Source organism: Musa acuminata, chromosome BXJ3-1 (genome assembly GCF_036884655.1).
Source record: "Musa acuminata AAA Group cultivar baxijiao chromosome BXJ3-1, Cavendish_Baxijiao_AAA, whole genome shotgun sequence".
In the NCBI taxonomy this organism is placed as follows: Eukaryota; Viridiplantae; Streptophyta; class Magnoliopsida; order Zingiberales; family Musaceae; genus Musa; species Musa acuminata.
Genome location: NC_088349.1, coordinates 45,103,912 through 45,119,952, shown reverse-complemented (window position 1 = coordinate 45,119,952; position 16,041 = coordinate 45,103,912). Strand labels below are relative to the sequence as shown.

The following is a 16,041-nucleotide window of genomic DNA, read 5'->3' as shown; positions in this document are numbered from 1 at the left end:
ATTTTATTTTGAGGATATAATTTTATTTTTAGGATAAACAAAATTATTTTTTATTTTTTAAGGGTAAAATTTATTTTTTAAGGATAAAATTATATTTTTTTTTAGGATAAAATTTTTTAATTTTATTTTTAGGATAAACAAAATTTTAATTTTAATTTTTAATTTTATTATAAATTTTTATAATATATAAATTTATAATTAATAATGTTAAGATAAATAAAATTATTTAATTTTATTTTTATAATAATATAAATTTTTATATTTAAAATTTTTTATATTATTAAATTTAATATAAATAATCCCTTCGCAGGGCTTCTCGCTCGGCTGAAGGGTTCGGCTGAAGGGTCGCCGGCTGTTAGCGTTCGCTGAAGGGTCGCCGGCTGTTAAAGGGTTCGCCGGCGGTTCGCCGGCTGTTAAAGGGTTCGTGAACGGCTCTTCCGCCGAACACGTCTGATCGCATTCTTCCTTATGGCGACGTGCAATCCACTGTTTTTGGCGATCTATGCTACGATTGTTGCCGGTATTATCTTCTGTACTTTTGTGATTCTCTCCTCGGTCGATACTTCCTTACCTGCAGCCGGCGCCGGCGATGGAGGAAACAAAAAATACTTCCCGTCGCCGAATGGTATCCGGTCAAATTCTTCTTCTTTTTCTTCTTCAATCAGTCTTATTGTTTCGATGTTGTGTATCTTTGTTCCGCAAGATTAGGATAGTCTTGGTTCTGCTCTCATAGATTTGTTCCGCAATACCGAAGATGAAAGTCTGTAGGGCATGTAATATGTTAGTAAAAGGTCGTTTAGTTATTTCTACCTTTTCTGTAATAAATACTGTTGAAATACAAGCATAGATTTCTGCGAACCCATGAATGGATCTTCAGTGGCTTGATTGAATACATACTCAATAAGAAATCACGTCCCCTGAAATGTCTCTGTTGTTGCTAAGCATCACTCTAAAGAGTGAATGCTCTACAGTTTGGCATTTTTTTGCTTATTCAATGGGGGCTGAGATGCTATTATGATCAATAAAGCTTCACTTGGATAAATATATGTTTTTAATTTACAATGACAAGGACTTGATTAAATTAGTACAAAATTAATAATTTCTGCTATCTCTGCTTTGATTATTAATAATAATTTCTACCTCTACTTAGATTTTCACCATTCTATGTTAGGCTCTTATTAGATTTGTCTTAACATACTAAAGAAAGGCAGAAGAGGAGCTATGCTGTAATTAGATGTTAGGCTCTTATTAGATTTGTCTTAACATACTAAAGAAAGGCTGAAGAGGAGCTATGCTGTAATTAGATGTTAGGCTCTTATTAGATTTGTCTTAACAGACTAATTTTGAATTCTTATACCTTTTCAGTAGCAATCTGAGTAAACCTAAGAAGCTTTTTTTTTTTTTTGACAGTAACCGGAACACCAAGGCTGCAAAGAGAGCCTTCGGACATGTTCACAAGAGCCATATGGGATGTGCCTGTTGATAGTAAAATGCCTGGTATGAAGTCGTTTCTACTAACCAAGGAGATGGTGAAGCACCATGCAAAAGATAATATCATCATTGTGACATTTGGGAACCATGCATTCCTGGACTTTATCTTGAATTGGGTCAAACACCTAACGGATCTTAATATTTTTAACATTCTTGTTGGTAAGTCAAGCACCTCTTAAGCAACATTAGATTCATATGTACAAAAAGTTCACATAACACTTATCTGAGTTCTCTTTTTGGATATAGGTGCTATGGATACCAAATTATTGGAGGCTTTGTATTGGAAAGGGATTCCTGTTTTTGACATGGGCAGCAAAATGGTAACAGTAGATGTTGGGTGGGGATCTGCCAAATTTCACAAAATGGGAAGGGAAAAAGTATTGTTGATAAATGCTCTCCTACCTTTTGGTTATGAGTTACTAATGTGTGATACAGATATGGTTTGGTTAAAGGTATACACCAGTTTCAATTCTGTTATTTTTGATCTAATAGTCCATAGGTGTAGAATGTCACAACATTATAACCTTTCTTGGATCTCATCAATAGTTCATGTTTTACTTATTCTGGTTATGCTAAAATTTAGATCTTGATGTCTGTCTTTGTTAGCTGAACTTACAGATGTTCTCTTGTACCTTCTTGTATGTAGCACCTAGCACAACTTATAATAGTTTCATCAATATAACCTTCTGTAACCTAATATAAGCAAATGTTCCTGCACACGTGATGTTTTATACCTTGGAGACTGTATGTGTGTTCTGGGGATCAAACCATATATAAGACCTACACGTTTAATCTATACTTATCTTTCCTATATTACAGACTTTTCATATATTAATTGTTACTGGAGACATGATTTAAATATGGTTGCCATTTCCAAATTTATGGTAGCTAATTTTTGGATACTCGAAAATTTCACCATGCTACAAGAAATTAGCGTCACCCAGGCCAATTCTGACTATTTTATGATATTAACATAATTTAAATTGACAAAGTTAGAAATAACTTGAAATGTGTATGGAATATGTTTGATGGAAACTTCAAATTACTATGTATATGTACATTTCCTTTTAAGATAACCTAGAGGGTTTAGACCAACCTTGATATAACAAAAAATTTAGGATATCGTGCCTTTTAATCTTCAATTGAGTGAAAAGAAGTGACGGAGTAAGTATATGGATGAACATATGAACGTAGAAAATACTATGGATTGTGCACCTTGCTATATCACAAAAGCTTCTTGTAGCATGGTAGGTCTCCTCCAAATGCACACTTTAATAAGTGTTCTTAATAATGTAAATCATAATTTTGGATTAAAAATAATTAGTGCAATACACGAGTTCTAGTTTGGAATGTTGGATTCCTCTTGAGGATGCAAGATGATTTCAAATGGAATTACACGTCAGTATCAGGAAAACTGGCTTTCCAAAGCCCAAGCTCTATCTTTTGGTCAATTCTTGTTCTTGTATGTAATGCAGTTAGAGTAAGAATGAAATTCTCTCAATGTTTATCAAGCTTTGCAAGAGTTAAATCTTTCCTCGGACTTACCAGGATATAAGCAAATTTCTTTTGTTGATTTTCTTGGCCCAACCAGTCCTTGAATTATATCTGTTGAATTGGATAGTTCACTCAAAGCATTCTTTACTGTTTTTTCTTGTCTCATATTATAAATGATTTAGTATATGTTTTTTCTTGGAACAGAACCCACTTCCATATTTTGCTCGTTTTCCTGAAGCAGATATGTTAACATCAAGCGATCAGATTAGACCAACAACAACTGATGACAGTTTGGAAGTCTGGCAGAATGGTATTTTCTACTAATGTCAACGAATCTTAATAATAAGTAATAACCACACTAGCTGGTACAGATATATTAAACATTCTTGATTTTTTTTAATATGCCAAGTTGTACTGATATAATAAGATTCTGGTATGGGTACCATTACTTGTACTAGTATCTAAAATGTTTGACCTTATCATGTACACAAATTTTTACACACAATCTTCTTTCCTGTAGCAAAAATTATCTCGATAAACTACTCGGTAGGTCCTTTATAATTGGGCATAAGTAATAAAACTGACATTCTGTTTATGACTCATTTCACAGTCGAGTGAATCTTAGTTAGTATTATCAAATACATCATCTTAGTTACTTTTTAATTGTTAGTGATAATGGTTGTTCAAAGATATCAAACAATGTTGCTGATGTCAGGTTCTATGAAGGAGCCTATAAACTAGACTGTAGAAAACTTGGTGTTTAAGTTTGCATATGTCCACATGGCTGACACATGTTGTGGCAAAATGGCACTTGTCTTGGTGGCACACAAGGTGCAAGCCAAAATGAGGCTAATACACAGCATCTGCACTTTCATTTCTTTCCTTAACCCTTTCTTAACGTTCATTAAAATTTTATTTAATCAAAATTTGACTTTGATAGTTCTAGGATCGTTAATTAATATTTTCCCCTTCTATTGTTTGTAGTAACTACTGCCTACAATATTGGAATATTTCATTGGCGTCCCACTGATGCTGCAAAAAGGCTAGTTAAGGAGTGGAAAGATATACTTTTAAGTGATGACCAGAAATGGGACCAGGCTGGCTTTAATGATCTTGTCCACCAAGTTTTAGGACCATCACTTGAAGGAGAAAGTGGACTTTTTTATGCTTATGATGGGACCCTTAAGCTGGGTCTTTTGCCAGCAAGTATATTTTGCAGTGGGCACACATACTTTGTCCAGGTAGTTCCTTTTGATTGTCTTTGTAGCTGTTAATTCATTGTTGCTCATCCAATTGTGGTTATGGTATAGTATGTTGTATGTTATTCTATGTTTTAAAGCATATAATATGAATCCTAAGCAACAATTCTTTTTCTTCTAATTGTTCTTGGAATTGTTATCCTGTTAAATGGAAAAAATATTTTTTTGCCAATTTACAAAAATAAGGGTGACATACAAAAATGTTCAAATTATAAAGGAATTTTAATCATGAGCGATACTATGAGACTTTGGAAAAAAGTTATCGAAAGTAGGATAAGGTTTGAAACAAATATCTTTGAAAATCAATTTGGTTTTATATCTTGAAGATCAACAATAGAAGCTATTTATTTATTAAAACAATTAATGAAAAAGTATAGGGAGAAAAAGAAATATTTGTGTATGGTTTTTATCAAAGTTCGTTTTCGTATCGTACCAATGTTTCGAGGTTTGCTTGTTACGGTATCGTATGGGCGTACACTGTCTCAGTATATATATATATATATATATATATATAATATAAAATATAAAAAAAGAAAAGGAGGCTTACATTGCCTCGGCGACGTTGCCTCCTTTTCTTCTCCTCATCCGCAGCGTTCGGTGAAGACATAGAAGGCCGTAGACGTCTCTGACCTTCGACGCAACACCACGAGGAGAAGAACGCAGTCTTCTCTTCATCTACGACTTTCGGCGAAGACATCGAAGGCTGTAGACGTCTTCGGCCTTTGACGTGACGTGACGAGGAGAAGAACGTGGTCTTCTCTGCATCTGCAACGTTCAACGAATACGTTGAAGGTCGCAAACATCTTCGGCCTTCGGTGCGACGCGACGCGACAAGAAGAAGAACACGGTCTTCTCCTCATTTGTGGCATCCGGCGAAGACGTCGAAGGTCGCATATGTCTTCGGCCTTTGGCAAAGAACGTGACAAAGAAGAAGCCGAGTCGTTGCCTCTCTGTTACTTGCTAAATCAGGATCGTCAAGGGTGGGTGTGGCGCTAGATTGAAAAGCGTCGAGGTTCTCCCGATTCTCCCTCTTCTTCGAGTGTCTTCTCCCTTGACGCTTCTTCCCTCGCCGCAACTAGGTTGATACTGCCCGGTAGCGGGCAGTTCGCGTACTGGTCTGTTGACGGACCGATATGTATTGCCTTGTATGGGTGGTATTATTCAAAATTAAAATCCTTAGTTTTTATTGATTTAGAGAAAGCATATAATAGAGTTCCTAGAGATATATTACGGTGGGTTTTAAAAAAGAAAGGTATTCCACTAATTATATTTAAGTTATTAAAGATATATATGATAATATAGTTACTAGTGTCAAAACTACAAGGAGAGTGTCTAGTGAGTTTTCTATTAGCATAGGATTACATCATAGATCTGTATTAAGTTCCTATCTTTTCACATTGATAATGGAAGAACTGACTAGATACCTACATGATAGACCTCTCTGATGTATGTTATTTGTTGATGATATTATCTTAGTTGATGAAAACCTAAGTGAAATTAATTATAAACGTGAGCTATGGAGGCAAGCTTTAGAAACTAAAGATTTTAGATTAAGTAGGACTAAAACTGAATATATAAAATGTAATTTTAGTACTTCTAGCAGTAAATAAGAGAATATAATTAAATTGGATAAACTAGAATTCCCTTTAAGTCAAAGTTTTAGGTATCTTAAATCAGTTATTCAACAAGATAGAGAGATTGATGAATATATTATTTATAGAGTAAAAATAAAATGACGAGGGACATCAGGAGTCTTTTGTGATCATCGAATACCTTTAATAATAGAAAAAAAATTATAAGATAGTTGTGAGACCAACAATTCTTTATAGATCTGAGTGTTGAATAGTTAAGAAATAATATTTACAAAAAGTTTATGTTGTCGAGATAAGAACTTTGAGATGGATGTGTGGAGTTACTAGGAAATATAGGAAAAAATATTTTTGTTCGTGAACAACTAAGTATAAAAAAGCTTTGATAGAGGATAAGATATGAGAAAATCGTTTAAGATGATATGAGCATGTGCTTAGGAGACCTCCGGATGCGATTATCAAAAGAGACGAAATAATTAATATTAGTGGTACGAGGAAGGGTAAGGGAAGGCTAAAAAAGATTTTAATAAGAACTATAAGGATTTAAGTACTCTGAATTTAATTAAACATATGAATTTTTACAGATCTCAATGGCAACAAAAGATCCATGTAGTCAATCTCAAATAGTTGGGACTTACGGCTTTGTTGTTGTTGTTGTTGTTCTTGGAGCTGTTAGTTCATTGTTGCTCAACCGTGGTTATTATATAGTTTGTTATATTGTTTTCTCTCTCTTTTCACCAAATAAATGTGAATGACCATGTAACAATTCTTTTAAATGAACTGGCAGGCAATGCCCCAGCAGCTCAAACTGGAACCATATGCTGTGCATACTACCTTCCAGTTTGCAGGTTCTGATGGAAAGCGCCATAGGTTACGTGAGGCTATGCTTTTCTATGACCAACCTGCATATTATGATACACCAGGTATTCTTTCTTCTCATCTCATTTGGTAAAATTCATCTTTTTTATACTAAGCTAAATGTCTTAGCTGGTTGACTACTTTTTTTTTTTTTGTACTTGACTTTACTACACAATTCATAAGTGAGTTGTAATATTGATAGGTAATAAGTGAAAAATATTTGCCCAAATACTGAAAACCAGTACTAGTGCTATGTGATTTTTGAGATGCAATGCTGTGTTGAGCGCTTTAATTTTTGAGAAATTATCTATTGAAAAACTTGATAAGCTATAGATTCATGTGGAGTATGCAAGGACTACAATACCGTGTATCGGACCCTACCAGTCCAAGTCTCGATCTGAAATGGTTTGGTTTGTACCAGCATTCAAGGCCTGGACTAATGACTCTTGTCTGTATCAGCGTATCAACACATATTATGTCGGCGTGTACAATATACTACAAAAGTACTTGAAAATCAGTGAAAAATAAAAAAATCTTAATTTAGGGTTCTTTCTCACATATAAATGAGCCTAGTATAATCAATATTGATAACAATAAAGTGATCTTAATGTAGAATACAATATAAATACCAATCGAAACATATATCGAATAAAAATTGGAACTAGTATATAAAGAATATGTATACCGAGAAGGTGAGAAAGAAATTCTAACTAACATTTTAAGACAATAATTAGGTGTCAATAAAGTGATCTTAATATAGAATACAATAAAAATACCAAATCGAAACATATTTCGAATAAAAATTGAAAGTAGCATATCAAGAATACTATACCGAGAAGGTGAGAAAGAAATTCTAACTAACATGTAAACACAATAATTAGATGTAAAATGCCAAAAATATATACCTGCACCTACCACAAAAATGCCAAAAATTTATGAGATTCATGTATATGGACGGTGTTCATTTTTGAAAGTTCTGTAATAAAGAATCTTTCGTATGACTAAATTTATTTGAGGTCTGGAGCAAGAACTAGAGCATCACAATCAATGAAATGATGATAGAAAATTCAGCACATCCTACACATCCCAGAGTGTAGTGTCTATCTCATCAGGTTTACTTGCGAGGCTACTGGACTCTATGCTTAATTCTTCCAAAAACTATGTTATGTTGTCATGCTTGTTATCCTTCTGCCTCCGTGTGTGTCTTTGCAGGAGGTTTCTTATCATTCAAACCTGGTATTCCTAAGAGTTTGTTGCTGGATGGGCCACATACCTTACAATCACACTTCTCATTGGTTAATTACCAGGTAAGATAATATAAAAAAAAGATCAGCATTGGCATTTCTTATTGAGATTTGGAGAGATGTCCAAGTAATTAACTGATCAAGTGACATTCTTATTTGCATGTTTCAGTTGAGGCAGATAAGGACTGCACTTGCTGTTGCTTGTCTGTTGAACCGAACACTGGTGAGTGAGGTTTCACCAATTAAAAAATTAAACTTGACCAGCTGAGATTTTATAAAAGATATCTTATATGCATAGTTTAAACTTTAAAGGGATCTTTTTCCTTGATATTCTGCTATGGTAATTAATAGCTTCAGAAGATAGGATCTTTCAAAGATCCCTTCTCCTTTCACAAATTGTGCACTTTGGAAAACAATGGATGTACATGTTGTCCAAACATTTTGTCCATGCGGATGTTGATATTCTGCATGGATCTTTTTCCTTGATATTCTGCTATGGTAATTAATAGCTTCAGAAGATAGGATCTTTCAAAGATCCCTTCTCCTTTCACAAATTGTGCACTTTGGAAAACAATGGATGTACATGTCGTCCAAACATTTTGTCCATGCAGATGTTGATAAACATTTCATTAAATTGTGCAATTAATTTATCATCTAATCAAATTCCAAATGGCCATTGAGCTGAGAACCATTTACTTCTCAAAATCCTTTTTTTAAGGAGTTTATTATTCATTAGTTATTGCTCGAGAATAGTAATGTTAACGGGAGTTGCTTCTTGGAAAATCATGGAGTATCAAATAATTGAATTTTGTGTCTAATTTTTGAGATCCTGATTCTATTATAGAATAAGGATGGAAGGTCAACTTTGTTCTCATCAGCACAACTAGCATAGTCTTCTGCAATATGCAATATGAGGCTTGTTACACTTAAGCAACATAAAACACAAAGACTTGACACATTAACAATTGACATGACCAAGGTTTTAAATTTTGAATTGTACCGCTCGTACTGGTCCACCAGCTGATCGGTACGCAGACCGCCCGCTACCGGGCAGTATCAGTTGGTGGATAGAACGAGGAGCATGACGGCGAGGAAGACGAGGCTGCGACGCTCGTTGGACAGAGGAGGCATGACGAAGAAGAGAGTTGGACGTGGCGGGACAAGAAGAAGCGCTTCGTCGAGAGGAATGCGGTAGGGGATGGGTCTTCACTTTGTCGGGCGGAACATGGTAGGGGGCAGGTCCTCGCTCCGTCGGGCGAAACACGATAGGGTGCGGAGGGATCGTGGCCGTTGTGGTCGAGGAGGTCGCGATCGACAATGATGGAAGGGATCTTGACCCAGGTAGGACTGTGCTTCCTTTGCTCGCTCTCGTCGTCATCTTGGTCTTCTTCCTCACAGTCACTGAGGGCGGCTGCGGCGGGGGAGCGGGAGATGAGCTCTCCCGGGGCTAGATTCCTATCGGATTCGTCTATCGCAAGAGCATTGCGGAGTGCCTCACGGGGGATGAGTTCGAGCTGGGGATGGAGGCGACGTGTCACATCCTCACCCGCTCCACCATCACCCCCTTCCCATCTCTTGAGATGGAAGGGGATATTTTTATAAACAATTTTTATAGTAATTATTACTCATAAACATATGTATATAAAAATACATATGTTTATGAGTAAACATACGTATATAAACATATTTTTATATACATATGTATATGAAAATACATATATCGAGCGGTACACCAGGGCATACTGCTCTGTACGCCATACCGTACCATACCGAGCAAAGCTTGGTACATCGATATGGTACAAAATTAAAAACCTTGGACAGGACATTGTTGTGAAATTATTATTCAACGTGCTTGACTGCTGTGGTTGCAATAATTCTGACTCATATTCCTTGTCTATGTTTAGGTAATGCCTCCATTATGGTGCAGGTTTGAAAGAATGTGGTTTGGACATCCTGGTATTTTGGAAGGGACACTGACCAAGCAACCTTTTGTATGCCCTATGGACCACTTGTTTGAGGTAATTAGATTTGTTAGATTAGTATGTAGATTGTGCACTCTCTTGCTAGTTCTCTAACACATTATCCATGGATGGGCATTTTCCTTCATTATCTGTTCGTGCCATTCACTTGCTAACTTGGATCATAAAATTATGGGTTCTATTTGCTCTTTTCCATTGAGTTCAAAAATCCAAAGGATCAGCAAAATGGTAGGTTGCTTGGGATGAACCTTATCATTGTACGAAAGCTCGTCCTCAAATAGTACATATACCAGGACTTTAACCATGAGAAAAAGTTTTAGCATGAGTTGTGTGCTTACAAATAGATCAAAGTCAAATTTCTTGCATCTTCGATTTTAAGATGATTGTTTATGTGGTCTGAATTATTTGATCTTGTTGCTCTTGGCTTACTTGAATTATTTATACCTGCACGTTCTCCATTATCTGCATTGATGTGGTTATTAAAATACTCAGAACAATGTGGGATCTTCCTGCTCATTCATGATGTATGGAATCAGATTTTCCCTGCTGATGAATCACTAGGGTTTTGGGTAATAGACTAATTTCCTTTTGGCTAGTTTTTGATGTTTATGGCTATATGCTTTTAGCCTTTAATACTGTAAACTTAATTTCCATAGTGTTCCGTTTTGCCACTTGCCATGCGCAATTTTATATAGGAATTCCAATGATCTTAAACAAGGTTTTCAATTTTGGGTATTGGGCCCATGGTAGTCTATGAACAGATTGGTACAAGTCTGATCTGTTCCAATGTATCGACACACGGAATGCCATTCTATTGGGAGAGATGTGGAAGGAGGGGGAGGAGGAAGGAAGTGGTAGGGAGCAAGGTTTTTTGTACTGTGGCATATTACCCGATATGGGCGGTACATACCGATCCAATAGAGGACCAATATAGATGGTACATAGTACATACCGGTCTATTAGTATATCCCATTATACCATGTGTCGGTATGTTGGTGCATACCGTATCGATGGCCAGTCAATACTTCGGTACGAACCGATAAGATGAACCACACTAGGGAGAATAAGAAGGAAGAAGGAATAGGAAGTCAAAGAAAGAGGAAGTCCATAGAAGAGGAGGAGACATCAAAGATGAGGTAGGCAGTAGGGCAGTTGAACGACAGACAATAGAGACACTTGCGAGTTGTGAGCCATTACGCATCAGGCAATGGTGTTTAAAGAAAAAACAGTCACTTTGGGTGTTTGGCAGCCCGGTTCAAGCACAGACTGGTCAATACTATCTGGAATTTACAGTAAAAGATTAAGTACACATGTCATGGTAAATAACGGTCAGTTCGGACCGATCCATAGTAAATTAAATTCCCTGTTGTAAATAAAGATGATACAAGAGGAATGGAGAATTTTAACTCTCAACAGATGAAGTAGGATGGGCAGATGAAGAGATGAGGTGGGATGGAAGATATGCAATATCGAAGTGCTCTAAGAGCCAAGGAACTAAAAGTTAGACACCTGCCTTGCGTCATTATCCACTTGGTACAGTAGTATGATCTGAAGTGTTGGTACATCTGATAAAGTACTAAACATTTTGTAAAATTAAGCAGTTGGCCTGATATGGTACACTTTGTAATGATATGCTGTGATATTTAGATCCATGCAGAAAATTGATTGACCAATCACCGAAATAAGTTTAAACAATTCCCTATTCTGAAAAATCAGAGAACTTTTTTTCAATAAATGAATGGGTGTTCTTATCCGTTAATTGATTGAACAAACTTTAGTTTGGTCTTAGAGAGAACAAGAATCGTCCTATCTTCACTATTCAGTGAATCACTCAAGCAAGTTTAAATTTTCTACTCAAATTTTTAGAAATTAAGTCTCTATCAGACGATCAAACATGGTTCTTTCGTTGGTTGTCAAATTTCTTACTTTTGGGATTTGAAACAATATGCATTCATGATACCAAATATGACCTTGATAACATTACATGAGAAGCTCAAGTATGTTTGACAATCATCATCAACAAGTACTATAGACGAGCTTTAGTCACCTTAATTCAAGTTTTCTATAAGTGGACATTGAAATGGGTTCTCGTAGAGTAGGAGGATGGTGTTGAGAGAGAAAAGATAAATAATAATTAATTAAGGTCAGAATATGATAGTAGTAATATTGTTTAATGTGGCTTGTTTTAGTTTAAATATAACTTAGATTAGAGAGGGGCAAGTTGGAATAAGGGTGAGTTTGGTTACAAAAGTAAGATTGCTCCTGTGACATAGAAGACCAGGTTCAAGTTATAAGAAAATACCTCTTTATTTCTAGGGATCAGCTTGCATACATTAACTCTTTTCAAACCCTGCATTAGTGGAAGCCTTGTGCACAGGTTTTGTTGGAATACTAGAAAGCAAGTAGAGGCGCAAGAGTAGATTTGATTGGAAGTAAGGGCATATTGTTCTTCAATTAAAATTTTAACATACACTCGTCTTGAAATTGCATCTTCTTTTACTTTCTTATTTGTTCTATACTCTGGGCCTGTTGAGAGTTGAATCATGATGAGCTTTCCTATTACACAGGGGTAGAGGTAGTTGTTCTACTAAATGTCATGCTCCATAATTCCAGTAATTATAAATTATTTTCTTGATGTTATTCCAAAACAAAACTGATCCTTAGCATTGAAATTTAAATATTAATATGCATTATAGTCTCCTTAGCTTCGTTTGACTTAAACGGATAACCAAGTTCTTGGAAATTGTAATTATTGAAAAAATATTTTGCTTTGCTACAATTAACTTCTAAGAAAACATATGTTGACTAAATCTCTTTCAATTGCTATAATTTTGCAGGTAGGTCTCCTGTTCCATGAGGAAAATTTCTTATAAGATGTCATGTACAATGATTTTGCAGTTTGTCATATCAGTTTTTACTCTCCGATTCAAATTAAGCTGATTGCACATGCTCAACTTATTGATTGTGTACTGTATTTTCCCGAAACATTTCATCCATTCTCCTTCAACCAATTGATTTTGATACCAATTTCTGTTCGTCCTTTGATCATAGAGTGTAGTTTTATCTTCATTAGATTCGATAAAATAGGTATTCTCTAATCTCTATGCTTTATCCATTTTTACGTTGTTTTTGTTCTTCAATTTTTTCTTTTCATTTGGTAACAATGTAACAAAGAATACACTGCTTGATATACCAGTACCATAATGGTCAGATCAAATGTTGAAAACTTGTATTGGACCAGTATTTAAAATCTTGATACCGAGCATAGCAACAAAGAGGAGATCCATTAGCAATCCCATCTATAATGGTTGGGAATAAATTTTTTTAGTCTTTGTTGTCAGTATTAATTAGTTATTTTAAAAGGACAGTCTTTTGTGAATGGAAGTATATGCTTGATTATATTTACAGCATCTCACTGCTTGTTTTTTTCTTCTTCCACTGCATGTAAACTGTTTTTTGCATGTTATAATTGTTACGCCTGCTGCCACAATTTCGATCATCTGATTAGAGTTGATTCACCGTTGCAGATTCATACCATGCTCCATGGCCTTTCTGAAGAAGAGTTTGGACCACAAATTCATTTCAGGGAGTACTCATTCCTGCAGAATCCATCAGTGCCCAAACATGTAAAAATATTATTGTATCAATATGCAATACTTAGCAGCTCGTACAGTTTTTCAGTGGCTCATACATATATTTCAATCCCAATAACCTTTTTTTATTATGGATTCAGGTGAAGGAATCATTACTTAATGTTCAACTTTGTGATGCACATTCCAAAGGATGCAATATATCCGATGGAACAACTAGCCGTGGTTTCATCCAATTTCCCAGAAATAGCACTGAGCATATGGTACATACATCTAATGATTAAATTTTGATTCTGTAATGGTTTAAGATCATAATAATGGTGGTAGGATGAGATTGCCTGTTCATTTGGTGGGAGCACATTTTCTAATGGTATTAACTAAGCAAAGTTCAGTTAGAAAGCAGACAACTTAGTATTCTAGTCTTGGAACCTTAAACCTTTGACTTTCTATTGTTGTCCATATTCTATGTGTTCTTCTAAGGTCTCTTGATACAATGCCAAAAAGCAGAGCAAAGAACTGGTTTCTTCTTACAAGCTCTAGAAACATGTTTTTGTGTTTTTAACGGACTTTGTTACTTTTTTGTCTTGTAGTTAATCAGGGTCATGACACATGGATATGATTATTTTGTATTTTTTTTTCCATGAAAAGGGTAGATGCTTGAAGCTTTTACTGATGTACTCCAGAAAAGTTCAGAAGCTTTGCTAAACAGTTTGCCAATTTGTCTTACAGTACATGCAAGTATTCTCCCAGCACAAAGATATCAAAGTCTTGCACTTTTCATCCATGGCGAATGCCTTCCAAGGGTTCAATGATGAGGTAAGCATTATCGTACATTTTTTTTTTGGCTAAAAATTCCTTTTCTATATCACTATTTTGTTCTAGATGATAACGTGATGAGTTTATTTAGGCAAGAGAAGTAAAATTTAGAAATCGCATGAAGAGATACGTCGGAATGTGGTGTTGCGTGGAGAACCGTGACCCTGGCCACATATACTATGACATATACTGGGATGAGAAACCAGAATGGAAACCTGAACCACCACGAACTAGTCAAGATGATCATCCACCTTGGGATTGAACATTATATTTGCTTGTCATGAAAGATCATCGTCATCTGAAGTTTCAGACATAATTATACTTGTTGAAAACATTATTCATCCTATAAATGAGAATTTTTTGATGTATTTTTGTCTCAAAAGTTCTTTTTGTACGGAATAAAAATCGAGAGGTTCAGATCTTGAGGGAGCAATTTTGAGTGTCCATGGTTTTAATAGTCAACTTTTCAGCATTGTGTTTTTATTTATTTGTTCTCTCTCAAAGAAGTTGACAACTCAATGTGGCACTTTTGGGACGATATGCATATTTTAAACAGATAGAGGTTTTTAATGTCTTATGTTTTGTTTTTCTCTCTCACTCCCTCTCCCACTCTTTGTATATATACTATCATTCATTGATCATTACATCCTACTAATAAATCTTCCTTTTATGACGTAGAGGCAATTTGTAGTAACATTAGATGGATTCATGTAAAGGATATTGTGTCTAAGAGGGGAGACCTATTTAGATCTTCCTTGTACTCTTAAAAGAGTAATTTTGGATGAATATCTATTGATGCTTCTGTTTTTGCTGAGTTTGGAGAGATATATGAATACTTTTACTGTTATATTCCTTTATTGTATTGGTTTTTATATGGTTGACATGTGAGGGCTAGCTTAAGCTCTTATGTTGTCTTCCTTTATTGTATTGGTTTTTATACTGTACTTCTAAGTAATTGTCTCATAGATCCTATATCTATATATATGAAGAAGAAATCAGAAGGGGATTTTTATTTGTACAAATAATACTTTGAACTTGCAACAAGATTGAAAAAATTAGCGATACTTTTTTATCTTTAAGTTGTTCTATCGGATATATATATATAACACATACAACATATGCACAAACAAACTCACAGCACATATATACACACAACACATACATACATAACAAACAACACACAACACCAAATAATACACACACATACAACACAAACACACTCACAATACACACCACACATTTTACCATCACTCTCCTTCCATATTTTAGATCTATAACAAAGGTTTATGTTTTTGGATGATTTTATCATATAATGTAATTTCTCAATTAGACAAATCATGAATGCTAACTTATTTTACCATCACTCTCCTTTCAACATGAGTTTATTATTTGATGTTTCTTCTCAAACCTCATCTTGAAGCACTCTTTTTATTCAACTCAAGGTTTACTATTACATACAATTTTTTCCTTTTTTATATTTTAGATCTAGGACAAACGTCTGGGTTGGCCCAGAATGTAACTTTCTGCATCTATATAAGTCTTTTTATTATTAGATGTCAAAATTTATTTTAGTGTCATATCTCGATCAAAAGTTTAGGTCTCCGAACTAAGTGGAGTTGGGTTTTGGGTGTTTTAGGTAAACTAAGCCAGGTTCAACATGTCTAGCTTCCTATCAAGTGCCAAGAGAGACTTATCCAACTTATTGCATTTTCTAGTATTTA

At 35.1% G+C, this 16,041-nt stretch overlaps 1 protein-coding gene across 4 annotated transcripts; it reads left to right on the top strand.

Annotated features, from left to right (window-relative positions):
- Positions 1-325: 325 nt before the first annotated feature.
- Positions 326-14,753, top strand: LOC103975012 (arabinosyltransferase XEG113-like). 4 transcript variants are annotated; one of them, XM_065134704.1, is made up of 13 exons: positions 326-520; positions 1,411-1,650; positions 1,738-1,943; positions 3,190-3,295; positions 3,970-4,226; positions 6,621-6,756; positions 7,904-7,998; positions 8,105-8,158; positions 9,840-9,953; positions 13,442-13,540; positions 13,648-13,767; positions 14,234-14,320; positions 14,412-14,753. In XM_065134704.1, the coding sequence occupies exons 1-13, from the start codon at positions 469-471 to the stop codon at positions 14,580-14,582; spliced, it is 1,737 nt and encodes a 578-aa protein (XP_064990776.1). In that variant the 5' UTR covers positions 326-468; the 3' UTR covers positions 14,583-14,753. The 4 variants fall into 4 exon arrangements, with proteins under 4 accessions (XP_064990776.1, XP_064990775.1, XP_064990778.1 ...); XM_065134703.1 differs by having other exon boundaries at positions 326-625; XM_065134705.1 differs by having other exon boundaries at positions 449-632.
- Positions 14,754-16,041: the final 1,288 nt, after the last annotated feature.